The following is a 27,528-nucleotide window of genomic DNA, read 5'->3' as shown; positions in this document are numbered from 1 at the left end:
ATGTAAATTGTTTCTTCAATTCGTGAATGAGAGATAATAGCAACTGCTGCTTATGTTAAGGGAGTTTACTTAACCCTCTTCTATTAAGACCTTTACACTGTTCTAAATTCTAATACTGTTAACATTTTCCCCCCATGGGAAATGAAAAAAATAATAAGATGGTAGATGATGATTTGTTTATGAAATGAGGATTGGAAAGATTGTGTGGGAAAAAATAAATATAACTCTTAAAAGAAACAGACCTTGTTAATCTAGATCACTTTGACAGTACTCCACAAATATGGTAAGAACTCTACTTTGATTTTTAAAAGCCTGGCTTTGACCAGAAAAAAATAAATAAATAAAAAGAAAAAGAAAAAAAAATAGGCAAGTAGGGTCTGAAGAAGAGCTATTCTTTTGATTATAAAATTTAATTTTTTTATCTATGGAAATTGAAACTCAAATAAATTACTCATAAGGTAATGAAGAGTGGTGTCCTCACCTAGTTTTGAGGAAATTATTTTATTTTATTTTATCTGTATTTACTTACCCTGTTATCATAAACTCAATTCATTTTGTCACATGGCTTTGCCCACCATGTTCGTGATGAGTAGGCACACAAGATAGGATGAGGGAAACAGTTACGTAGGCGCCAATTCCTCTAATCCATATGATTAGATGCCTCAGTTCTTAAACTGTTCTTCTAATTCAGCATCCCATTTCTTCTTTCGTGCTCAGAAGAGGCATCCTTTTTGTCTGTGAGGGATTGTTTGCTTCCATATTGTCAAGAAATAGAAAGGACAAAGTCTTGCTTAAAGGGGATCCACAGGGTTAAGATATGAAGAAGAAAAAGGAGAACTCAGGGGAGGGCCAATAACTATGAAAAGAGCAGCCTGCAGTTTTATTATAGAGAGATTCTCTCTTATGATGCCAAGAGAACTTTCTTGAGTCACAAGGGATTTAAATTCCTACGAATGGGCATTCCCTGAAGGCACTCTGCACTTTCCAACCAGTACAGGCTGTGGATCTCCCTCAACGTCTTGCTTTGAATTTCCTTCTTTTCCCTTTTCCACTATACAAATATGCCTACTGGTAAGCAATTCCAGGCCATTCCGCCTGGAGGAGAAAACTAACTTCCTCTTAATTCATATATTCAAAGTTACATATCACACAAATGATATCTGGTCCACACTTTTTTTTTCTGCCTACTGTGTCAGTCCCAATGAGAAAGGTAGTATGCAAAAAAAAAAAAAAATCTGCACCAGATATTGAAACATCCATCATTACTGGATATGTAAACTTTCTTTTTTTTTTTTTTTTTTGGTACTGGGGACTGAATCCAGGGGTGCAACTGAGCATATCTTCAGCCCGTTTTGTATTTTATTTAGAGACTGGGTCTCACTTAGTTACTTAGATCCTCCTCGCTATGTTGCTGAGACTGGCTTTGAACTCACCATCCTCTGCCTCAGCCTCCCGAGCAGAGGGGATTACAGGCTTGAGCCACCATGCCTGACCTGGATATGTAATCTTGGATAAATCTAGAGACCGCTTATAAACGCTTGTATCCTTATCCTTAAAATAAAGAAACATCCATGTTACATCTCAAATATGTTGCCAGGATAAAATGATATCATAATTGTGAAATGTTTGGACATGGTCATTTATTGGATTTAGAGATTGTTTCCATCAAATTCAGCTATGATGATTTACACTCTGCTGATTAACATTTTTCATCGATATTTTTCTTATTTACATGACACAATTAAAAGTATACTTGGTTTTCTGATGGAAAAGTAATACATGTCTATTATAAAAAAAGTTAGAATGTCATGTATTCAAATGAAGATCAAATGTAATGTCATTACCAAAAAATAGCTAATTGAAGAAATAGTGACCTTTGCATTTTTATTTTATAGCATATACATGTCAGTATTCTTATTTGTATGTACATGTGTATTTCTGTAAACAAATACTTCGGCCACTCATCAATATATTTTATGTGTATTCCTATTTCCTAGTTCCATTTCACTTTCCCAAGTATGGCCTTCAAGTTTGATATTGGTTGTGTCTTGTTAAACATGTAGCCATATGCCTTGGGTATAACAAATACTCAATAAATTAGCTTTATTCATAAAATGACTTTAGGCACTTTAATTGCCTAAATATAAAGTTAAGTTAAAGTATGTTTCTAAATATGCTCAAGACAGAATTTCCATCCCCCAAAATTACTGTGTTCTTACAGATGAATTCAAGCCATAATATATAGCACTGATTTCTGTTTCCTTTTTCATTTCCTTCTGTCTGTTTTAGTTCGTTGCCCAGCCCAATTGCCAACAACTCCTTGCATCTCGCTGGTACGATGAGTTCCCGGGCTGGAGGAGAAGACACTGGGCAGTGAAGATGGTGACATGTTTCATAATAGGACTTCTTTTTCCCGTCTTCTCTGTGTGCTACCTGATAGCTCCTAAAAGCCCACTTGGACTGTTCATCAGAAAGCCATTTATCAAGTTTATCTGCCACACAGCCTCCTATTTGACTTTTTTGTTCCTGCTGCTGCTTGCCTCTCAGCACATCGACAGGTCAGACTTGAACAGGCAAGGTCCACCACCAACCATCGTCGAGTGGATGATATTACCGTGGGTCCTGGGTAAATGTGTTACTATAGAAAATATAATACAAACATGTTACTGCCATGGAATTGTGTTGCTCAGAAAATAATATTAATGTTTGGCACATAGGTATGTTTAAGATAGGTTCTGACCATGGTAGTTCCAAGACTTAACGCCCAAAGCTAAAGAAATATTTTGCAAGCTGTGGTGGACCTGCTCCCCAAAGAAAGGTAACCATAAGCTTTAACATTCCAGATTTTAATGACTTCATACCCCACAAATGATTCTCTGGGTTTGTTTGTCTTTTAAAGCTTTTAACTTTCCTCACTGACCGTGTACAATCATTCTGATTTTCTTAGTACATATACCTTCTAAAAGATAAGTATAAACCACTCTAAAGAATGAGTGGTTCTATACATAAAGAACTGCAACCATTTTATAAAATCAATCCATTTAAGTCATCTTTGAAATGTCTATTGTCAATCAGAGTAACAGAAAATGAAATTATAGAACATGTTCCGTCTTTCTGTTTTCTCATAATAGAAAGAAAATTATTTTAGATCCTCTTCAAATCATAGTAAGGTAGAACATCTTATTTAATGAAAACCTTGTTTTTCTTCCTCCTTGTTATTGTAGCCATCGTTAAAATTTACATTTTAATTGTTCTTTTCTGTATCCTATTGTGGTTAGCAGAGAAACATTTTCTCAAGTTAGCTCATCAGTTTAAATCCTTCTGGTATCCTATTCATCTCATTAGAAAATGTACAACAAATTTTATGATTTGCACTCTCAGAAGATCAATTTGGGTTAACCTTAGAGTTTCTGAGGAATTTCTAAACAGAAAAATCCAGAAACAAAATAGACTTGTCTGAATCTGAGATATATCCACTTTTCAATTTGAAAGATTATAGATACTCTAATGGCAATAAGTAAAGTTCATAGTGACAAGATTTGATGTTTTACATAATTCAAATATTAGAGAAACTTCAAGTGAACTTTGGAGTAGATTCTAATTAATCTAAAGTACATAAAGTGTGATCTTATTTAGATTAGATGGAAACTTTAGATCATCTATAAGTATCCCTTTGAATAAAATAGTTATGAAATTGCAGTTAAAGTTTATTAAAGATAAACTAGTTTATCTACAGAGTAGATAAACTACTCTGCCTGTTTCCACTTAAATTAAGTAACTCACTTGAGGAATATATTTGTTACGTGTTTTCTTCATAGAAAATTTCTTTGAAGCAATTTTTACAGAAAAATGTAGGAGGTTAAGTTTTCTATTATAGGTAATATGCATTGAATGTATGAATATCCTAATGTCCCAAAAGGAATATAGAACATTTCGTTTAGAAAAATATTATAGATGCAATAAAGCACAAGCAGATGTCAGATTTCTAGTCTTAATCCAATCAATTGAATTGTATTAAGTACTCTCTTTGTAGTAAATGCAGTGCAGTATGATTGTAATGTCAAAGAAAACAACAAAATAAAGCCCTTAGTTTTATGAGGCTTAAATTTTACTAGAAGAAGTGAGTAATAAACAAATACATTCATGATCATAATGATAGGAAATGATAAATAATATTAAAATAGGTGTTTCAAACTTTGAATAAGTTGTACAATTAAAACAGTCATTGACAATTTTACAAAATGTCATTGGCTGCCTTCTAAATGCAAAATTTGGGATAAAATATTCCTTAAAAATGGCTGAAAGAAAGCACATCTAAACCACAGCTACATGGTTAAATAAGACACAGATGTAATTGTAGAAATTTTAATTGCAGCAGAGTGATATCTCCTAAAGGCATTTTTTTCTCAAAATATTCTGACCACAGGGAGTTCAATTATCTAAGAAGTTTTTAGAAGAAAAATTGTTTCCTAGAATAAGAAAAATATGTATGGGAATGATTATCTTGCTTTTACAGGACAGGGCATGAGAAAGAATGTTTATATATCAAGCAGATTTTTTTCAAATAGTTGTATTATTCATCAAGTTTGGGCAATGGTTGAGTGCCTCATAGCCAAGCCTTGAATTCTAGGTGCTTTAATAGACCCATAACTATAAGGAGTGTGCTTATATGATCCGGTTATAACGGGAAAAGCACTGGACTGGAATATGTGAACCAGGCTCTACCACTAAGAAATCATGAAATTATGGACTGTCACAGACTCTGGGGATTTTCCGTGTCTTCATAGGTATATTGAAAGATTTAGAGTGGATGACATCTAAAGTCCCACTTATTCCTATCATCCTGTGTGCTGAACTCCTATTATTAAGGAAAGAAAATTGGTCTTTGTAGGGAGGTAAGAAAGGGGTGATAAAGACATTGGGTTAGAAATGCTTTAATCTTCTACAGAAGGGTTGACAGTGAAGAAGGCATAGTCTGATTTGATGGTTATATGAATGAATCAAATCTATTTTCTTACTCAGGCCTTCTTTCAGATAATATAGGTGGTCACTGGTTTCAATTATAACAGGACATTTCATGGTTCACCCATTGTAAGGTCCTAGATTTAGAATCACAAGACTGAATGACTCCTACAAACTGTGAACTTTTCACAATGAGAGCTTGGAACTCTGTTGATGGGTTTTCCCCACATCTTTTTGAACTGGTTTAGGTTTTCAATCCATGTCATCTCTGTGAACCATTTTGTGTAAAGTAATAAATGTTTTTGGTACTAAATTAACTTTTACTCAAACTCAGAGGCTATTTCTCAGAACTCTGATAACTTTATTTTAAGAAAAATGCCAAACTTTATGCCTCCCATTTTCTTTACCCCAACAGAAAGACTTTTGTTTAATTGCTTTCCATATTTATGTCATTTTCACTTTTTTGGACAGAAAATTTCTCTAATTTTAAAATTTATCCTTTAAAACTAATTCCTTTCTTTCAAGAAGTATGGTTTTTGGGGGACTTTCTTTATTTTATACACTTTGCTGTTTCACCCATAAGAACTGTTCTTAGCCTAATGGATCTAGATATCTTGCCATTAGTACAATGGTAATGTTTCTATGCTATTTTCTTATTGATGCTCAATATTGGGGTACTGAAACTGTGGTATGTTGAGTAATATATCTTTATAAGTCCCTTACTATATACAGGGTTTTATTTTTAGCATATAATATGAGGGATGTGAGGTGAATAGAATACCCATATGTGAAATTCCTTTTTACAAAAATCTACATGCAAACTAGACAAAGCATGTTATATGTATAATGTTCACTATGAGAATTCATCTGAATTATAGCAGCAGTTTTATCACAGGTAAAGGTTGTTTATTTCTGGGGATAAAATGGAATGAGATATGAAAAAATAAAATACCTTTCGGTTCTAGTTTTCAGGCCTTCCCAGATACCATTTTGAATTTTTCATTAGAATCCATGGTAACTACATTTTAGCAACCAAATTTGTGCCATAACTTTATTTCCCTACACCAAAAAGTATGTATTTGTGTAAAATTTCCACCTGTAGACTTATGTATTATTTAGCTAAAAAATATTATAAAATTGATTCCATCCTTCATCAAAGAAGAACTTTAATGGAATGGTCATATTAATAAAGCAGAATTCTTTAATCTCCCATGAGAAAACACAATAGCTGCTGAAGTGCCTTGACTTCACATGTTTGCCTGGAAGCATGCCACAAATAAACAGGAGGTAAATCTTCGCACACTGAGCAGGGTGACAGGAAGGATCAACTGAGGGAAAGATGGAACAGATCTAAGCTGTGTTAAAATAGCATCTATTGAATTTCTAGACATAAAGCAAGAAGTGCTCCTAATACCCAGATTATCCATCTTGCCTACTTATCTAGCCATTTCTCTTTAGCAACATTGGCTTCTCACTTCTATGATGTATTTTATGTTTTGTGTTTTAAAGGGTTGATATTAACAAGTCTGAAAATTTTAACAAAGCCTGCCAAATGAAGATGCAGAATGAAAAATGATGATCAAATTCTTATTTAGACATTCATAGGGACCAAAAAAAAAATCCTGTGTATTATTCCTTTCTTGTGACCATTTTTATTTGTATTGGTCCTGGGCTAAGCCTATGTTCTATCACTGAGCTACACCCTCAGCCATGTATTTTTACATCTTCTGTGCAATAGTCATTAAGATCGGATGGCTTCAAGGATTCGTATTTTCAACCTCACCTTTGAATTATCTAGCCCCTTCAAGAACTGAACAGATAATTCTGCAATGATAAGAAACTAACCTGTGACCTATCCTCTCTCCCCCACTTGGTGCAGAGCTCAAAAAAAAAAAAAAATCTCAGTGAACTAGGTGCAGAAACATACAGTCTAAAACACAACTGCCAAACATCTGGTTATTAATTTAAAAGGAGTATTTTAAATTTGAAAGGAATCAGATAATCATTGCAGAATGATAGATAATCCTCATTCCTACATGTGGAAGAAAATACCTTAAGGACATCGTTATGGAGTTTTCAACACTAACACAGTAAAATCTCAAAACACATATCATTTATAAATATTTAAACTATTTTGTAGACCTACTAATATTTGCCAAGTGGCAAATTGGAGACAAAGTGAATTATTTTAGATTGTGGCAATGCAATATGAACCTAATACACTAAATCTGGAATCTACAGACCCTCAGAAAATATTTGGCAACATGGTTCAGAGGTTTGAAGGAAGAGGAGAAAAGATAGGAAAGGAGGATCAGACACCAGAAAAACCAGGGTCACAGTGAAAGAGGAGGGGGACACTTGGATTAGTTTTCATTACTTTAGAATAACAATAGAAGTTGTAGTGACAGTAGTAACAGTAGCAGAATCTATTCTTCCCTTCCCCTTCTCCTTATGTATGTAGCAATCATATATCAGAGACAGCATTTAGCCTTTGGTTTTTTGGGAATTGTTTATTTCACTTAGCATAATAGTCTCCAGTTTCATCCATTTACCATCAAATGCCATAATTTCATTCTTTATGGCTGAGTAATATTTCATTGTGTGTATATACCACATTTTTTTTATCCATTCATCTTTTGAAGGGTACCTAAAAGGTTAGGCACAAGGATTAGTAATTTAAATTCATGTTCTTCTGTGAACTTCTCAGTAACTCTGTTCCACTTAACCATATTAAACAATAGTAATATAACATTTCACAGAGAGGAAAACAGGCTTTGCAAAGCTAGGTCCCTTGTGCAGCATTAAGCAGCTAGCAAGTGAGAGACACTAGACTCAAACCCAGAGTTAGACCTTTTATTCTCTAAGAAATACTGCCCCAAAAGTGAGAGAGCAGAATTATAAGAGGTACAAATTGCCTGGAAACTTAAATGTCCACATTTACCCTTCTCTGTCTCATTTACCAGCCTATATTTTTGCATAGATTAAATTCGTCTGTAAATTTATTAAAGATATAACACACTAACATGCACATTTGGTATAATTTAGTACTGAATATCACATTTACCAGCACCACAATTATCACTACCACTACCTTCATATCCCCTCTGGGTCATCACTACTAACCTCTGGTCTAAAACCCAGTGTGTGTGGCTAACACTGAAAGGAACAAGCTACACCAAGAAAGAAAGAAAGAAGTCCTCTGATATGACCTTGAGGTGTTTCCTTTTTGGTTCCCATGTGTTGGTTGCTGACACTTAAGTTTGAATTTCCTTGCTTCCAATGATATTATTAATGTTTTAGTGTTTTATTAGTGTATGTATGTGTGTGTCTGTAAGGGGTATTCAGGAAATCGAAAAGAGATAAATATATATTGTTCATATTTGTCTTTAAAATATTCAGAAGTTTATAATAAGTGGAGAGTGGTAATCTTCACAGTGAAAAACTAGTATTCATCAATTTGAAAATGTATATTAACAGCTATTGTTACTCATTGAAAAGGTGACATAAGCAAAAACTTGGAGAAATGTTTGTTCATTATTTTCCCATCTACACAAGTATCCAACCCTTTAATTTTCTTGGGAAATTTTAAATTAAACAGAAATCCTATAAAAAGAATGCCACCACAGTGATAGAAAGTTCCCACTTGATTTTTAAGTAACTGTATTTAGGTCAGAAGTTATCAGATAATCCAGAATGCTCAAGTTCTACATTCTAATAATAATCTAAAACTAACATAGCATCCTTTCTTAGTCAACTTTGAAAATATGTATTTCCCTGATTGTGTCTCCCTACATTTTTTTCTGTTAAAATAATGATGTTAAAGCCACAGTGGTTCAAAAGTTTTTAGAAGTCTTCAAACTTAGAATATTTAAACATTCACTGCCCCATTAAGTTGATGACTCTTTGAGTATGGTCTGCTGATTAAAATCATAATAACTGAGGATTCTTATGAGAAACTAAGATTTTGAATGATTATCTTGGTTGGTTGATTCAGAAATTGCAGAGGTACTTAAACATTTAAGATTGAGAAACAATTCTAGAAGTCAATTTTTATGCAAATTTCATACTCATTAGCTAGTTTTACTAAGAAGATCTAATTCATTAACAACTGAACATGAAATGGTTTTACTCCTTCCAACCATTCTCCTCTGTTAACCTATAATCTAATATATTTTCCCTGTTCTTTAATGATATCGCGATTAGATAACGATTTCCTTAAACTGAGCTATTTAAAAGCTGGCCCAGCATAGTTCAAATCAGTTTAAAGATTATCTCTTTGCAGCAAAGTCTAAGCCCATTGCTTAAAGAACCTAGATTGCCCATCTTTTCTCATTCTCCAACACTGGGATGGAAGGAGAGATACGGAGGTTCTCTCCATTCCCAGGGTTTTAGTGAAGAGGGATGACAGGAGAAGTTAAACATCTCCATGACTTCAATGGTACTCTGGTCACAGATATTTTTCTTGAGTGCCCTACACTTCTGGGAATTACCGAGTAGCCTGAGTGTCAGGCTTTGACATACTGACTCTCCTCAGCTGGATGAATGATCTGTAGAAGGCCCTATCTTGCCTCCACACCTCATGATTCTTGAATCAGAGATTCAACTCTGACATCTTTCAGTCCCTCAGCTCCTATAAAGAGAAATCCGTTCCTATTGGGGTTCTGGAACCCTAAAATGTTCCTCCTGATTACTGGAGAGTTGGCTCACACTCAGCCTTCTCCTCTAACATGCACTGACTCAAGTATCAAGGAACCTTGCCACATCAAATGACAAGAGGTTCAAATGCTCTGCTGCTGGACCCCACTGCTCCTCGATCTTTTCTTATGGTCTAGATCCAGGAAGAGAGAACCAAGCCAATTACCCAAGTAGACACCCCAGAAGAGAGTAAGATGCCATTTTCTCTTTGTTGAAATCTCTAAATATGTAGGATATTCTTGGAGTCTCCTTTGCTTGAATTAAGGAATCAGTAGCAGTGGTGAGTAATCACCTCCTTTTCTCTCTGGTGTTGATCCCTCATAGTGCAAAAACTGTACTTTTCTGACCCCATGGCTCTCTTGCTATCTGCTTTCCTACTTCTTTCCCTATGGAGACATTGAGCATGAAGGGGTGGGTGGCTGCTAATAGATATAATAGATATAATCCCAGTATCTCTAGTAACCTCAGATGGGAAAGGTTGGCTATAATTGTCTGTAAGCTGTCCTCAAAAAAATGGAGAGTGAGTCTCTTTTCTTTATCTTTGTTTAGTTTTTAAGTGTGATGCTGAGACCGCAGGAGCTGCCCCTTAACTTAGTGTTAGTACTACATACAATGTGAGTCTCTATCAAGTAAAACAACTTAACAGTATTGAGATTTCTTCTTGAGTAGAAGCAGGATTCTGACTAGAAACTACTGTTTTATTCCATGATTTGAAAAACAAAACAAAGCAAAATTCCAGCAGAGGGAGACGGATTCTTTGTGTTCTTTTTTATCTTCATTGATTTGATGCCTCAGCATGAAACTCAGTTTTCTATAAGGAGTCTTCCAAGGTCAGATCCCTGACAATTTGGGGGCTTGAATAACAGGCCCTTTGGAGTTGGCCATGGGTGGGAAGGTGACTTGCTCTTTGTTTGAGGTGGCTGTTTACTATTTGTTTAAGTACCAAGAGCAGGAGAAGGTAAGAGCCCTGTAGGCAGAATTACATATCTTTCACTTGAAATTGGAGCTGTTAAATGAACTGCCTATTCCATCTAATCCTCACAGCCAGCTTTACAGGACAGGAAATAATAGAACACTCATACAGCCCTAAGTGAAAAAATTATGGGAAAGATTAAAAAAAGGGGGGGGGGGGAACAGCAAACACTTCCAGGCATCCACAAATATTTTGTAAAAAGAAGTTCTCTGACTCATTTGCACTATGATCTTTCCTTCATTGGTCCCCACAGCCTTAACATCAATGCACATAATTAGGACTCCACCACAACTCTGAGAAATCATGTCATCTGTTTATAAACAGCAAAGAGCTATTTTGAAATGTTCCCGTTGTGGGAACAGGACAAACATTTTGTGACAGCATCTCCCTCAAGCTTTGTTCTCTTTAGGCTTTTTAGTTGCCATGAATAGTTTACTCATCTGGATGCATTTTTCAGTTAGTTTATAGCATCATCCATTTTTCTAATGGCTTATTTCTTCCAAAATTTTGTGATTATCACCAGAAGAAATGAAATTTGGCATTTCACTAACATGCTCATAGCAGACAGAAATCAATAGCCATCAGACAGGTATAGTAACAGCTATATGAGCTGGTACTTCAAGATGGTGTTTAAAAATAAAGATTGCAAACCATCAGTCTTATCTATAGCTCAAGTTCAAGCATCAAGTGGCAGTCTTATCTATAGCTCAAGTTCAGAAAAAAGTGACAGCAGTGAGTTCTCAGTTTCATCAGGATACCTGTTTTTCTCAGTTTTGTGTCTTTCAAAGATCAGGAGTGAGGTAAGATTTGGGGCGGTCAGGAAAGTCATATTTAATGTCTCCTCCTTGGACTACAGAAAACAAACTGTACTATATCATAATTCAATTGTGTTTGTTGTTAGTTTTCTTAAAAAAAAAAAAAAACCTAGAGATCATCCAATCTAAATGCTCAATTGAAGTGTCATTTCCTAGAATCCACCTCATCAGAACAGAGTTTTCTCAGTTATTTGGAACTCTCAAGTTAAAATATCATTTTAGGCTGATACTATAACTGCTTCTTTAAAACTCCTTTCCGGTGTCTCTCTTTTGCCCTCTACATCAATTTGGCCCATAATATATTTTTTCCTTTACAGAGTGCTTTACAAAATATTTGAAGTTAGTTATTTGGTGTTGTAAGTTCACATGTGGATTTCCAGTTTGGTAGAAGTAGGTAGAGTGATAATACAATATATTTGTAAGGAGCATTTACCATAAATGCTCCTATTGCTTAGCAGGTACTTTAGAATATATTTTATTTTATGATACATACAAATTTGTAAACAACTAAATCACAAATGCTTCAGAATGTTAGAGATTACATAGAGAGGTTCCCCTCATTGCCAGAATTTCTTTGACATACAACTAAAGGAAGATATTCTAGGATCTGGATTAGATTTCTCTACCTCTATTCCAGGTTTAGAGCAACTCTAATCACCAAGAGATTGTTTTTTAAATTTTGGGCCAGAAGTTAAAAAAAATCCAACTTCATATCAAAAATTCAACTTCTGCCTTTCTGGGGCAATAAGAGCAGATAAATCTGTCTTCTTGTAGAGGACAGTGTTTTAATCTCTCATGGAAGATATGTTGATGACCAATTTTAGTAAAATTCTGATGCCATAAACAGGAAGAAGCAATGCCTGGCAATTTATATGACTGGGGCAGAATCCTATTTTCTGGAAGTCATATAAACTTCTCTTTGAAGAGTGATAATGAGACCTGGAGAGATTAGACTGCTTGGCTAAGGTTCAATAAAGCTGGTTGCTGGTTCATTTGACCCTGGCACCTCCCTCACCTGATACAGTCCAGTTCTAATCACTGTGACCTTCTGCTGAACATAAACTCAAAATGCATTTGTCCAGTCTACAACCACACACACATACCTCACACCTTCTTACCTATATGAATTGGCAAAATTTCAAGCAAGACAAAATAATATAGCTACATTGTAACATTTCAAGAACAAGAAAATGTTGTATAATTCTAATTTACTTAGGCAATTCAGATTCAATTCAGGTTTTTCTTGGCCTTAATTTCTTCTATAAACTGTGGGTATCTGCTGGATTCTGAGACTATACTCAGAAGAGTAGGAAAAGGCACTTCAGATGTAGGAGAGGGGAATGTTTCCTTGTGTGCCAAGCAATTTTTCTCACTGGATAAAATAAATTTGGTTTCCCACCAGCTCTAAAAATCAGTGCATGAATCATGTTCCATTCTGATGTACTGCTTCCTTTGATATAGAGGTGAAGAATATTATCACCCTTGTAATCATTTCCCTATCTTGGGTGACCTCTCATGAGATCTTTATTTATGAAAGGAGACTCAAAGGAAGAGTTAGGATATAAAATGCCTGATCTAGAACAAAGCAGTGGTCTACAGCAGACTTTAACATAGAACGCTATACTTCATTCACCTGAAATCAATTCTTATTTGGGTTATAAATTTAATTGTAACTTAAAATTTAATATTGCATTTCCCTGATGGCTAAGGATATTGAGGATTTTATCATATGTTTATTGGCCATTTGTACTTGTTTTGAGAAGTGTCTATTCAGCCAATTTGCCCTTTATTGATTGGCTTACTTCCTCTTATGTGTTAATTTTTGAATTCTGTATATATTCTGGATATTTACCCTTTGTCAGATGAATAGCCAGCAAAGATTTTTCTCTCATCCTATCACTGTCTCTTCACTCTATTGATGGTTTCCTTGACTGTGCAGAAACTTTTTAAGTTGATATGATTCCATTTGCATTAGAAAAATTTGCTAATTATTGCTATTAAAACTATTGGAGTCCTGTATATAAAATTGTTGCCTATACCAATATCTTCAAGTGTTTTCTTGATGCTTTCCTGTAGTAGTTTCAAAGTTTCTGGTCTTACATTAAGGTGTTCGATCCATTTTGAGTTTATTTTCATATACAGGTGAGAGATAGGGGTCTAGTTTCAATCTTCTACAGATGGAAGTTTACCCAGCATTGAAGAGGCTGCCTTTTCTCCAAAGTATGCTTTTGGCTCCTTTGTGGGGAATCAAATGGTTATTTATGTGTGAATTTGCTTCTGTATATTCTATCTATTCTATTAATCTATGTGTTTATTTTTATACCAACACTTTGTTGTTTTATTACAATTGTTCTATAGTACATTTTAAAATCAGGTATTGTAATGTCTTCAGCATTGTTCTTTTTGCTCAGGTTTGCTTGAGCTATTCAGAAACTTTAGTGCTTCTATATTTTTCAAACATGCAGAAAATGTAAAACATAAGTATAGTAACAGATATTACCTGTAGTTAGTATATTATAATATTTATCATTTTTGTTTATTTGTATCTATCTTAATATATATTCATCAACATCAGACTCATAATTTTTACTGCATTCATTCAAATTAAGTTATAGCACTATCATGGTAATTGTGTACATGCAAACATATAAAATATTGACACATACAGTCATGAAATCACCACCATAAGGGCTAGAAAACTATGGCCCAGCAAGGTGTATCTGGCCTCATTGCGTTTTTTCTCGTTTCACTGGAACACAGCCATGCCCATTCATTATTTGCAAAGCCTGAATTATTTATTCCCACACCCCTTAAAGAGTAAGCCAGTCTGCCGGTAGTTGTAGATTTTCATAAATTTCCTTAATCGGGTTGATAAATTTCCCTTCTACTCATGTTTCGCTCAAACGTTTTAGTCATGAATGGATGGATGTTAATTTTATAAAATGTTTGTCAAATGTACTTCTGTACCACTTAATGCCTGAAAATGCACATTTTCCTTCTGTTGAACATCATTGGAGAAGTTTGGGACAAGAGAGTCAGTTGCTGAGCTGACATTGGCTTTTGATTTGACTGCAGTCAGTGTGCCGTAACACTTCTGCCTTCAGTGAGAGGGTTATTCTCATTGTCCCTGCTCCACCTACAACTTTGGACCTTTCTTGGGAACCTGTGCCTCCAAGCTAAGTCTCCACACAGACTCTGGCCCCTCCTCAGTGGTTGCCAGCTCCTGCTTCCTGTCTGGTGTTAGCCTGATGATGGATGGGGAAGGGTAGACCAAGGCAGTCCTCTCTGCATTGGGGTTGGAGATTGTCAGTGATCCGTACACTGTTTCCACAGCAGTCGGATGTTTGAGAGCATGTACAGGACAGGATTTTCTGTCCCTTTCCCGGTGATAGGAAACCTCGAAAGTTATTGGTGTAAACCTGAGGCCCACCGTAGTTTCTTGTCTCTTGTCTCTGCCATAGTGCTAAATGTTTTGCTCTTCAAGAGAGAAGTGTCTGGTGAGAGCTACATGCCTTTCCACAGAGGCAGCCGCTGTGTTCTTCCAGGCTATAATCTTTCTTTTGAGCAGTGGGTAGGGTCTGCATGGAAGAGCATGCCAGTAGAAGGAAACTCCTTGCATCTCTCTCCCCAGGGTTCTATTCTCTCTTGTGAGCCAGCATGCAGCCTTTAGAAGTTAGTTTAAACAATATGGCTGCATTCTTCTGACTCTCTTATATGGTGCCTCTCTATCCAGCCCCTCTACTCTCTGAGCTAAAGGATCATAACATGGTTCTTTTTGTAGTAATGTGCTTTTTGTTGTTGTTGTTAAAGTTTATGCCCTATGATTTCTTACCTCTCTTATGAATTTATGAAAGTGATGATTTTTATAGATAATCTGATTGATTGATTTATTGCTTTTAGAGTAAGGGCAATACTCTTTCTAGCTTTCTCATATTTTCAGCTGTTGGTAAATATAATATTAAACCTTTTAGATTCCAGATTATTATTCTTAGAGATATTTCATTGTTTGCTGATAGTAACATATTTAAAATACCATATTTATCTTTCAATATTTCTTGGTTCTAGATATTTTGATTTTTCTGTCATTATTGGGTTGCAAAGATAGCATTATATATTTTAATAAGGTTATGGAAATAAAATGATAATCTACATTGATATTTTATAAGCATTTCTTAGAAAATAGTGCATTTTAAAATAAAATACATTATATATAAAGTATATTTCTATTAAAGTATAACCATAATGAAAGATAGAGATTTATATTTTTTCTAGGTATATTTTTGAAGCTATTGCTAGATTTAAATAATTTTGACAAACTAACATGAACGTTATAATCTTTTATCCAAGACTTAAATCAGATCTTTGAAGGTGCTAAATGCATAAAAATGCACAAAAGGATACCTTGATTAATTGTTTAAACCAGTTGTGTTTGTTAGATATACTTTTTTGTGAATTTTGAAGTCATTTTGACTTAGGAGAAGAATATATCTCAATGTATTTGCTTACAATAAAATGTCATTATATCTTCCATAAGAAAAATATATAGTTACAGAGAAATTACAATTCAATTAAAACTGTACTTTTATGAATTTGTCAAATGGATAAAAGAAAGTGAAGCTGACCTAACAGCATTTTCTAGAATTAGATTAGTGTCTTGGAAGTCTTAAAAGATGTCTGAAACTCAATATTATTACCTATAAAAATAAATGTTATATCAAATGTAACTACCTGGTCTTTTGCAGCTTCACAGTGTATAATTACTAAATTGCATATCTCTTTCTCCAGTGATTTGATTGAAAATCATACTCACAATGAACCTTTTTATAATTGCAGGTTTTATATGGGGAGAAATTAAACAGATGTGGGATGGAGGACTTCAAGATTACATCCATGATTGGTGGAATCTAATGGATTTTGTGATGAACTCCTTATATTTAGCAACAATCTCCTTGAAAATTGTTGCATTTGTAAAGGTAACTGTTATTTACATTGTTGGTAAAGCATAAGTTCTGATAACTAATGATATGCCTTTATTTTGATTGCTTTTGATTCTGTTAAAAATGTGCCAAAGGTTTTTATGTGATATTCATCAGCCCATTATTGTAATAGAGTTCAAATACTTAGATATTACATAATCTTTACTCAAAAAAAAACACGTTTTAAAAAGCCCTTAGAAATTATCATCCAGTTTTCTTGCATCTAAATAACATAATGCCTCAAAATTACTCCCAGTAGCTACTCTAGTTCCAATTCTTTCCACTTTTAAGGAAATATTACATCAAATACCTATTTAAATTTTTTTCAACCAAATCTATTTTTATCAGTTATAACTAATAGATAAAACTTCATAGACATATCAAAATATTACTCTTTCAAAGCATTGAAATTGTTATTTCAGTTTAACCTAATAGGGTTTGATATAATTAGAGCAGAATATAATTTCTTTCACCTCTTCCCATTCAACATGACAGTGCTGGAGTCTCACACATTCATTACTCCCCCAGATTTTGTACATCAATCTTATTGCCAACCACATAATTTTCATACAACATTTTTGTTCTGCAATAACAATTGGAATTATTTTGTACTTGGAGGGACTTTTTTCATACCAAAGCATTATATCTCCCCTTTCCTCCCTTTGAGTTTGCCTCTTTCCTTTTCTCCTCCTTTAAAAAATAATTTATTTCAAAATGATTATGAATTGGTTTTAAAAAAACAACAAAGAGCATCTAATTGGGTATTACATGAATAATGCATGCAATTTAATGATGTGAACTAGAAAATGCTAACGTGTAAGTGAACACTTATTAATTTAGTCTAGGTCTTAAAATAGTGGCCTGTGTCTTTGTGCCATATTCAGATCTGACAGGATCAAATATGCCCAAAGTAAGAAAATTCATAGTTTTCAGCATTTGGCAAACTTCAAATGTTACCTCATCAACATACTAAGAAAAGTAAATTTCTATTAATTTTATGGAGAGAAAGCTATTTTAAGAGTGGGGACATATTTTCCTAATTTTACCTGTATGCATTGATGCTAATGACCTTGAGCAGTTTATTAAGACAGCAGAAGAAAATTTCTTATCTATAAAGTCATTTTAAACCTCCTTCTACTAAAAATTAATGTTTATGGGTTTTTATTTTGGTGCCCCAGGTTATCATAATATTCTGGGACTATATGACAATAGCAATTCTTCTCAAACTTCAAGATGCATAAGAATCACCAGGAGAGTTCACGATACACAGATTCCTTTTCTCCCTCCCCATATTTAAAATTAGGAATATTAAGGCAGGAGTCAAATTTGCATTTATAACAGATTTCCAGACAATACTTGCCGATGTAGATAAACTAGGAAAGTGCTTCATTGAAATATTTTTGTTTTATTTTCATTTTAAATTTTAATTTACATATGATAATAGTACATTTTTATAAGGCTCAGCGCAGTATTTCAATACATGCATATAATATGTATTGAGCAAATCAGGATAATTATCATTTCTATCTCCTTGTCATTCATGTTTGGAGACTTCAAGCAGTTCTTTTGCAGTTCTCCACAAAAGATATATTATTGTAAACTGTGGACACCTTACCTTGGTGTCAAACACCAGAACTTATTTCTCCTATTAAACTGTATTTTGGTATCTGTTATCCCATCCCACATTCCTATATCCCCCTATCTCCCAGCCTCTAATTATCCCTATTGTACTCTCTTCTACTTTCACTTTGACCTTTTTTTAGCTTTCATATAGGAGATAAAACATATGGTACTTGTCTTTCTGTGTCTGCTTTATTTCACTTAGTATAATGTCCTCCAGTTCCATCAAGGTTGCTGCAAATAATAGGATTCCATTAGTTTTTATGGTTGAGTAATATGCTATTGTGCATTTATACTGCATTTTATACATCCATTCATCTGTCAATGGATGCCTCGATTAATTTCATATGTTAGCTATTGTTAATAGTGTTGCAATAAATATGAGAGTGCAGGTATTTCTTTGATATTTTGATTTCATTTCCTTTCAATACATACTCAAGAAGTGGCTTGGCTTGATCATAAGATAGATTTATTTTTAGTTTTTTGAGGGACCACCATACTATTCTCCGTAATGGCTACATTGACTTACATTCCCATCAGCAAGTATATAAGAGCTCTCTTTTGTCTGTATCTTCATCACGGATTATGTTTTGCTTTTTTAATAGTAGGTGTTCTGACTAGGGTAAAATAGTATCTCATTTGGTTTTGATTTGCATTTCTGTGATAATTAGTGATGTAGACCATTTTACATGTTTGTTGTTGCATTTCTTCTTTTGATAAATGTCATATGCCGGTTTAAAAAATTGGATTGCTTTTTATAGTTTAAGGTAGACACTTTGAAGAGCATTGTGTTGTATGATCTCAAAGAAGTGTATGGTTGAGTCCTAAAGAAACCCACCCACTTCTTAAGGAGAATATTTAAACGACACATAAGATATTTACATGGTGTTTGCATACATGTATATATTTTATTATATATGAGAACTCTGGCACATGGTGTGGTATGGATGTGAACAAATACAAATGGATACTCATGCATTTTTTTGCCTCAAGACTTTCAGATATGGGATTTCAATTTACTTAGAATGTTGTAAATTCTGCACAGATAAAATATATTCTACTATAAAAACTACTGCAGGGAAGCTTTATATTTGGAATAAACCCACTTACCTCAAGTGGTGAAGGAGGAAGGCTAGCAGGGAAAAAATATTTATGGGGTAGGATCCAGAAATTACTGTAAGTGAAGATGACGTAAGGAGTATGAAATCTTTGGGACATATATTGCTTTCTTGCATACTAGTCATTGAAGTTCAGCAATGGTTGCAATATGAATTATGAAGTGTTCTTTGAATGACTTGCACAATGAATGTGTTTGAGTCATGTGAGTATAATTAATGGCATGCACTTCAAAATCACATTTCCTGGGCTCATTCCTTTACCCCATCACTTACTGGTTGGGTGACCTTGGATTTGTTTCTTCATCTCTCTTCATCTCATCTATAAAATAAGGAAAATAATAGTTTCTACTTTATGCTGTCAGTAGGAGATGTAAATGAATTGATAGAAGCACTCAATATCAGTGTCTTTTCTTTTCCTTTTACTCCTGTCTTCTTCCTCTTATACTAAGAGTCCATTTGTAATGTTTTAACGATGTCTTTTACTTCGTTTTAGTTTAAAAAGAGTTTGAACTCCTGATTCACACTTGCCTTTATCATGTCTAACCCATGTACCTGAGGCAAATTATTTAATACAGGTCTCAACTTTACTATTTGTAAAGTGTTGATAGTAACCCAAAGAGCACATACAATGGGAGTCTGTGCTGTCATACTGACACACTGAAATCGTCCTTCCTTACCTTAGATTCTGGTGAAATTAAGGCAAGCAACTGCCACACAGCTAAACAGCCGATTTTATCAATAAACTTTAATTGGTAGTCACTGAGAAACCAGCTTTGGATTTGATTTCTGAGAATGTAAGAATTCCTGAGATGTAGGATCTGCTCACAGTCAGGTGGGTAAAGGACAAATGCCTATAAAGAGCCTCTTGCAATGTATAGAGGTCTAGAGCAGGGGTAATGGTAGCATCAAAGACGGGATGAAACAGTGTTGGAAGTATAATGGAATGGAAGGGAAATATAGAGAGGATAGAGAAAGTGAACATCTGTCATGCTCATGAACATGCAAGAGCATTTGACAGAGAAAAGGCACAATGTGCAAATTCCAAAATAAATAAAGCAGAATTCCATATGAGACATGATCTTGGAAATGGGGACAGGAAGAGGATGAGAAGTACTATCTACATTCTGATATAGAATTTAAACCTTACTCTACAAATGGTGAAGATCCATTAATGATATTTAAACAGAAAAAAAATCATTCAAATAATGATGAATTCCTGAAATATAGCAATGGACCTAGGGAAATTAATAGAAGGTTGAATTTGAGAAAAGTTTAGGAGGTAAGATCATCAAGACAGGTGATTTATTAACAATATAGTATGAGGTTGATGAAATAATTTTAATATCGCTCCCTAGTAAATAATAGACATCTCTGTGCTTCGGACAAGATTAACAAAAGGTTATAACTAGGACTTCTGTTGGCATTTTACTGGTTCAACCTTATATCCAAGCATGCATAAACAGGAAAAAATAATCGAAAAATAGGTCTTTTTGGAATCAGAAAAAAAAATAGTGTCATCTTGTTTTTCCATTCTGTAATTGTGATGTTCAGATGGAGAACCCTTTAGAATAGGTCTCACCATAGTGGCCACACATATTTAATTGGTCTACTGTATTAGTCTGTTCATGGTGTCATCATAAATGTCATAGACTGAGTGGTTGAAAAAAACAGAAATTGATTTTCCACAGTTCAGGAGGCTTGAAGCCTGAGAGAGAAGGTACAAGCATGGCTGGTTTCTGGTGAGGGCTCTCTTCCTGGCTTATAAATAGCCAACTTCTCCTTGTGTTCTCACATGACAGGAAGAGAGAAACAGAGAGACAGAGACAGAGAGAGAGAACATGCAAGTTATCCAAAGTCACTTCTTAAGAAGGCACTAGTCCCACCATGAGCATCACACCTTTATGACTTCATCTGAAACTAATTACATGTAAAAGGTTCCATCTCAAAATATCATCATACTCCAGGGAAGCAACATTTGAATTGGGGAGAAGGGGACAATCAGACTGTGGCATTTAACCTTTTGCAATTCATCCACTTGAAGGGGCGGATTCTAAAATGCACACAAAATATCCTATATTAGTCAGCTTTCCATTACTATAACTAACATCTGAGATAAATTAATAAATAAAGATGAGAAAAGGTTTATTTTGGCTCACAGTTTGAAGGTCTCAGTAAATTATCAATTCTCCTGTTGCCTTGGACTTGTGGTGCATCAGTACATTATTACAGAAACTCAGAGGAGAGAAAAAACACTCCCCTTGTGGCTGGGAAATAAAAGAGAAAGAGGAAGAGAATGGCAGAGTGTCTCACAGTCCTTTTCAAGGATATGTTTCCAAGGACTCAAGTCCTCTCAGTAGGCCCTGCATCCTAAAGATTCCACAATCTCTTAATAACACCACAGACTGGGGGCCAAGTCTTTAACACATAGACTTTTAGAGGACCCTCAAGGTCCACACTACAGCACAGTCCTGCTAACCAAGGCCATGGCTGAGTTTGGATTCTGAAACCATAGTTGACATGGCTACAGCATATATCACTTCTTACTCATGTTTTTTGGAGCAAGTTATTTAATCTGGGCTTCAAATTTCTTTTCTGTAAAACAATAATACTAATGAGTCCCGATAGAATAGTTGTGAAGATTAAATCAATAAACTTCAATGCCATAAGAGAGAACCTAATGTAAATATCCAGTAGTAGCTTTTAATTTGAATATTCAATACAATAGCATCATATTGTGCAAAGACACAGCATAGAAATATATGACTTTGACATTCTCCTCCTCACATGCAATGTTTTATGGTGCTTCCTTTAATACTTTGATTCTTTAGCATTTTACAGCTCATGGATTGTGAATTTTTTCATTAAATATACTTCTAATTATCAAGAGGAAAATTTTTCAATCATTGCCTGTTCTCACTATATAGAAATGTTAGTTAATCAGGAGTTTGTTGATGCCTGGGGACACAATTTTCAGTGTTCCTTCAGCTTCATTAGGGCTGGTTAACTCCTAAATAATACCCAGCCCATTTTCCATATAGAACTTGTCACTTAAATATTTAATTCAATCCTTTGAAAAGAATGAATAAATTTCTATATCTTTTTACTGTGCAATTTAAATATTTTCAAAAATCAGAATTATGAATAAAAGCATTTAACAGGATGGATTTTTAATAACATCATTCTTTTAAACACTTCTAATTGTGTATTTCATTGATTCTTCCTATTTTCAGAGATTAAAAAGGGACAAATATTATTGTTTCCCATCTCATGAGTGATATAACAAGGCTACTCCTTGAAGTATTGGGCTTTCTAAAATGTTCTTTCATTCTATGGAAAAGAGCTGAAGAGATTTGAACCCTAGTTGTTTAATCTAGAATTATCTACTAGAAGAAAAAGTCCTTTGACTTCGGATTGCCTTTCACTACATAATTATCTATAGAAAATAAACAGTTTACACCTTGAAAATTTACATTAAAACTAATATATGAATTCTATTTGTTCTCATAAATGTGTTAGTCAGCTTTCTATTACTACAATAAATACCAGGAGAAATCAGCTCGTAAAGAGAAAAGGTTTATTTTGGCTCACAGTTTTGGAGATTTCAGTCCATGTCTATTGATTGTGCTGTTATATATCATGGCAGGGAATGTATGGAGGAGCAAACTCTTTATGACTGGAAATGAAAGGAAAGAAGACACCACAATCTCCTTCAAGGGCATGCCTCTCAGTGATCTGAAATTGCCTACTGGTCTCCCATTCTACTGGCTCCACCACCTCCCAATAATACCAGGCTGGAAACTAGTTTTTTAATACATTGGCCTTTGGGAGACATTCCAGATCCAAATGATAGCATAAATATTTTTTATAATATATCCCTGTAAGTTTTATCCATTTTGATTGATTGCTGGGTTTTTGTAAGTATGCATTAGATATTATAAGAGAACATGAAGATGAACCAACATATTTTCCCATATTCAAGGAACTCATTGTCCACTATTGTGATTCAATTCAAGGTCTTCATGACTTGGCTCTACCACCTCTCAAGCTCATCTTATGTTCATAAAGCCTTTGTGTTCCAGGTATAACAAGCTACTCTCAATTATACAAGGAAACACCACACTTTGGTGTATATCTATGATTCTTCTGCCTACAGTGCTTTTGGAGTTTCTAACATAAAACACTCTACTAGATGTCAAGCATATGAGAATGCATTAGATGAAGTTCCCTGCAGGAAAAACTGACCAATAACTACAGGTGACATATCCTATTACATAGATCTACAAAAGGAGCAGTGAGTTCTCTTAGAAAGGAATCTGTATAGAAAGGAAGGTATGTGGCAAAGTCAGAGTATGTTAGGAGTAGAATGAAAAAACAAATACTTGAGAGGAAAAGGGAGACAGAAATTGATGTTTCTAGAAAAGCTAGTGGTGATTGAACAGCTCTTAATTTGTCCCTCAAGATTATTCTACAACACACGGCTGCCAGCTCCGGTCCATTATGATTCCAGCGTCCACTCATCCCTGGTGAGAGAGCACTTTTCAAAAGAAAGATTAGCATTACTGGATTCATGTCTGTCTTCTTCGTATATTCTAAATCCATGGCTGTACCTTCCTTTGTTACCACTGCAAACTCTGAAGATAGTGCTTGATACAGAATAGGCATGCAGCGTATAACTGCTGAATAAATAAAAGCTGAGCAGTTGAAATGGTTACAATTTAAATTCATTCTGTGCAAAGGTCCCAGCATTCATAGAGAGGCATTTCAATAAGAATATGTGGCTCATTTGAAGAATTGCTAGCTCTAAAATTTTGACCTGGGGTACTAGGAACCTAATTGGGGACAGTGGTAGGTCAATTGTAAAAGGAAGTTAGAAAACACATTTCAAAGCTTTCTGTGACCTGTTCAGAAGTCAAAATGTCATCCAGAAGACATTGCAGTCATTGAAGAATATTAATGATATGGTCTGATTTTCTCCTTGAAGAGGTCATTTTTGAGGAAATAAAGGATTGAAGAGATAAAGTTTAAGGCCGGGAGAATAGTTGGGAATATTCTATCAGAATAACTGAGAGAGAGAAAGAACTGCTTGAAGTCAGGAGGATATAATGAAGAAAAGAATACGTAGAAGATTTGTATTTAGATACTGGGATTTTGGAAAGGCAGATTTGAGTATGAGCAGGAAATTCTGAACTGGGTGATTTCCTCCTGTTCATTAATTAAGATCAGCAGATATAAAAACAGAAAGTTTGAAGAAAAGGTAATAAGTTCCTTCTATAGTCTGTGAGTTTGAGATGCCTCTGATATATATACACACATACATACATGAGAAGAAAAGTTGACCAGGCAGTAAAATATAAAATATGTGAGCAGTCAGAGTTGGAGATGTAAAGTTGGGGTCATAACTAAAAGCTGAATCATGAAACCAGCATGGTGGCCCATACATCTTATCTCAGTTACCATGGAGGCTGAGTCAGGAGAATCATTTAAGGCCAGGAGTTTGAGACCATGAATTTAAGACCAGCCTGGGCTGAGGAGACCCTGTCTAAAAAAGAAAGAGATGGAGATCTGAAATCAAATCAAGGAAAACACCCATGGAGAGTTGGTGGAATGAGATAAAAAGCAAACTCAACTGTTCAATTTAAGATAGAGGAACCTGCCAACAATCACCAACAATCACAGAATCAAAGATGCAAATATGAAAAATGAGTATAAATTTTACTTCAAAAACTTCTTAGATAATTAAATAATTATTTAAATAATTAAATAATCAAATAATTAAATTAATTATTAAGTAATTAGATGATTAAATTAATAATTATATAATAAAAAATATATATTCCAAGTTAATATTTTAATTCTCCAATAATAGATGGGGAGAAATAAATTTAATGAATAAAGAATTACAATTATTTCATACACATTCAAAGAACATCATGGTTTATAAGAATTTTTTTAAATTTCATAAAATAAAGACTATATTTAAAAGCCTGAGAAAATGTATATGTGAATGACAGGAGACAAATTTAAAACAAAACTTAATAGAACAAAATCAAGAAGTAATCACTCAATGTTTATATCTCTATTTATCCCTAACAGTTTCTGGATCAGAAGACAGACAAATTATTTGCTTAAGTTGTAATCTTATCATCAGTTCCCCACATCCACCACCCCCACCCAGGGGAAATGGACAGAGCCAGATGCACTCTGTGCATACCAGAGATTTGTACCACCAGAGAGGAAATATGTAATTATGAATCTCAGAATTTATATGATGCAGCTGAGCAAGCTGCCCATCTTTCCTCTGGAGAAGGAGAAAGAAAGACCTTAACTTTCTTAAGTAAATAAATTCTTTTTGGGGAGATGAAGGTCTCTAGATTTATTATCCTGAGAATGTAAGCAGATGGCACCAGAGGAGATATTTCTAAGTCTCTCAGGAAGTCTCTCTGTCTTTAACTTTCAAAAGTTGTTTGCCATTCAAACATCATTTAACTCACATACCAGGGATGTTTTGCTTAGAAAGCTTTGATTGTGCATAATGTGAACATATTCATGTGGCATTGTTCCCCAGCACTTATCAGAAGTGCTAGATTCTGGATCCAACTTGGATAATTATATTGGGATAAAATCTAGCTTCTTACTATTTATTAAGATTACCTCTTATGATTTTTTTGAGTCCCAGCTGAGATAAATCACTAAAAAGGGCTCTATGCACAGTCGATCCACAGAAGAGCTGAACTCTATCACAATGTGATGAGGGATTGTACATCTGACTGACTTGAGCTGGTGTGAAATTGTGAAATCTAGAGCAAGGTACATCTTCCCTGGATTTAAACGATTCTGAAAATTTTGAAAAAAAAAATATATATATACACACACATATAGTATCCATTCCTAGCTTCCTAAGCCCCTTAATCACTTTCTCTTCTCCTAGGATGCTTTGTGCTGATATTTAGAGAATTTTTATTATAATCAGTTGTACCTGTCCACATCACTGATCTATAAATACTTGATGGGATAAAATGCATATGCAGCATATTGCATTAAATGTTGTGAGAAATACAAAGAAAATGAATGCATCCTTAAGGATACTTACTGTTTCATTTGTTTCTGTTGAGATATAGTCCTAAGCTATATTAAAAGGTTTAACAAAAAACAGAATGAACCATTGACATAGTGGGAATTGTTCTCTACTTAAATGTTTATGTCTTTCAAGAGAGAAGTGAAGAAAGAAAGGAGAGTGTGATCAATCCCTGTATTTGAATGAAAAGATAGCATACATCATATAGAGGGGAGCTAAGTAGAAAGAATTAGGTAGTGTTTGGTACCCTGTGCTCACACCCTAGTATATGTTAGATTTATAAGATGAACATCTTAACTGTTTTTTTTTATCTCTATCATTAGCTATTTTAGGCTGAAGGCATGCATGGGGATATTCAAGACCATTTATCAGGATTTAAAAATAGAAAATAATTTTCTTCTAGTTCAAACTTAATTGTCTTGAATTGTCAGTCCAGCAAAAGCCCAAGAATTGAATAACATCAAGAGCTTGAGATGTGTCCCCTGGCCTAGGGAGAATTTAAAAAATACTATCTATTAGATTCAAGGTGAATTAATTGATTAATAAATGTCAAGATCTTTCAGGTGGATTCATTATGAAAATATTCTGATGGAACTTACAGAGAAATAGAACTTCTTATACTGTTTTAATGATGTTTATGAAAAAGAGAATTTAATTTTTCAGTTTTAATACCAATTTAATTATAGTTTCATATCTCAATATTTCAAAAGCATATTTGGCTCTTTTAAAGGATACACATTTATCTCAATAATACAGGGGATGAATTTTGTTGTGCTTTTTATATGGTTTAATATCCACAATCATTCAAAACTGGCATTTTAATCAATTGCCTTATGTTTTTAGAAAATTTTCTGGGCAAATTTTAAATTGGCAAGATGGGCCCAGTGGCACACACCTGTTATCCCAGCAGCTGGGGAGGCTGAGAGAGGAGGAATGCGAGTTCAAAATCAGCCTCAGCAAAAGCAAGGCACTAACCAACTCAGTGAGACCCTGTCTCTAAATTAAATACAAAATAGGGCTGGGGATATGGCTCAGTGGTAGAGTGCCCGAGTTCAACCCCTGATACCCCCCAAAATAAAATAAATTAAGTAAATTTTAAATTGGCAAGTATTTTCCTCAAATCACACATTTTATCTAATTAGCTAATCTAAATTCAGAATTTCCTATATATTAAATATTTTTAAATGGCAATTCAATAACCACCAATAGAATTTTAACTTAGGTTGTATTTCCATTTAAGATATTTCAGGCACAAAGCACTGATATTTATCCCCTATTAGACATTACTGTTTCC

The 27,528-nt window shown here is 34.3% G+C and overlaps 1 protein-coding gene across 7 annotated transcripts in view; it reads left to right on the top strand.

Annotated features, from left to right (window-relative positions):
* The window catches only part of Trpc4 (transient receptor potential cation channel subfamily C member 4), a 201,760-nt gene that overhangs the window by 148,052 nt on the left and 26,180 nt on the right, over nt 1-27,528 (top strand). For all 7 annotated transcript variants that reach the window (XM_058582545.1, XM_046454333.2, XM_046454332.2 and 4 more), the window contains exons 4-5: nt 2,290-2,626; nt 16,279-16,418. In XM_058582545.1, coding sequence (XP_058438528.1) covers nt 2,290-2,626; nt 16,279-16,418 — 477 coding nt within the window. The remainder of the gene's footprint in view (nt 1-2,289; nt 2,627-16,278; nt 16,419-27,528) is intronic.

The sequence above is a fragment of the Marmota monax genome, unplaced genomic scaffold (assembly GCF_021218885.2).
Source record: "Marmota monax isolate L192 unplaced genomic scaffold, Marmota_monax_Labrador192_F-V1.1 WCK01_AAM20220418_F8-fsc00011, whole genome shotgun sequence".
NCBI lineage: Eukaryota > Metazoa > Chordata > Mammalia > Rodentia > Sciuridae > Marmota > Marmota monax.
This window is presented reverse-complemented; position numbering and strand designations above follow the sequence as displayed.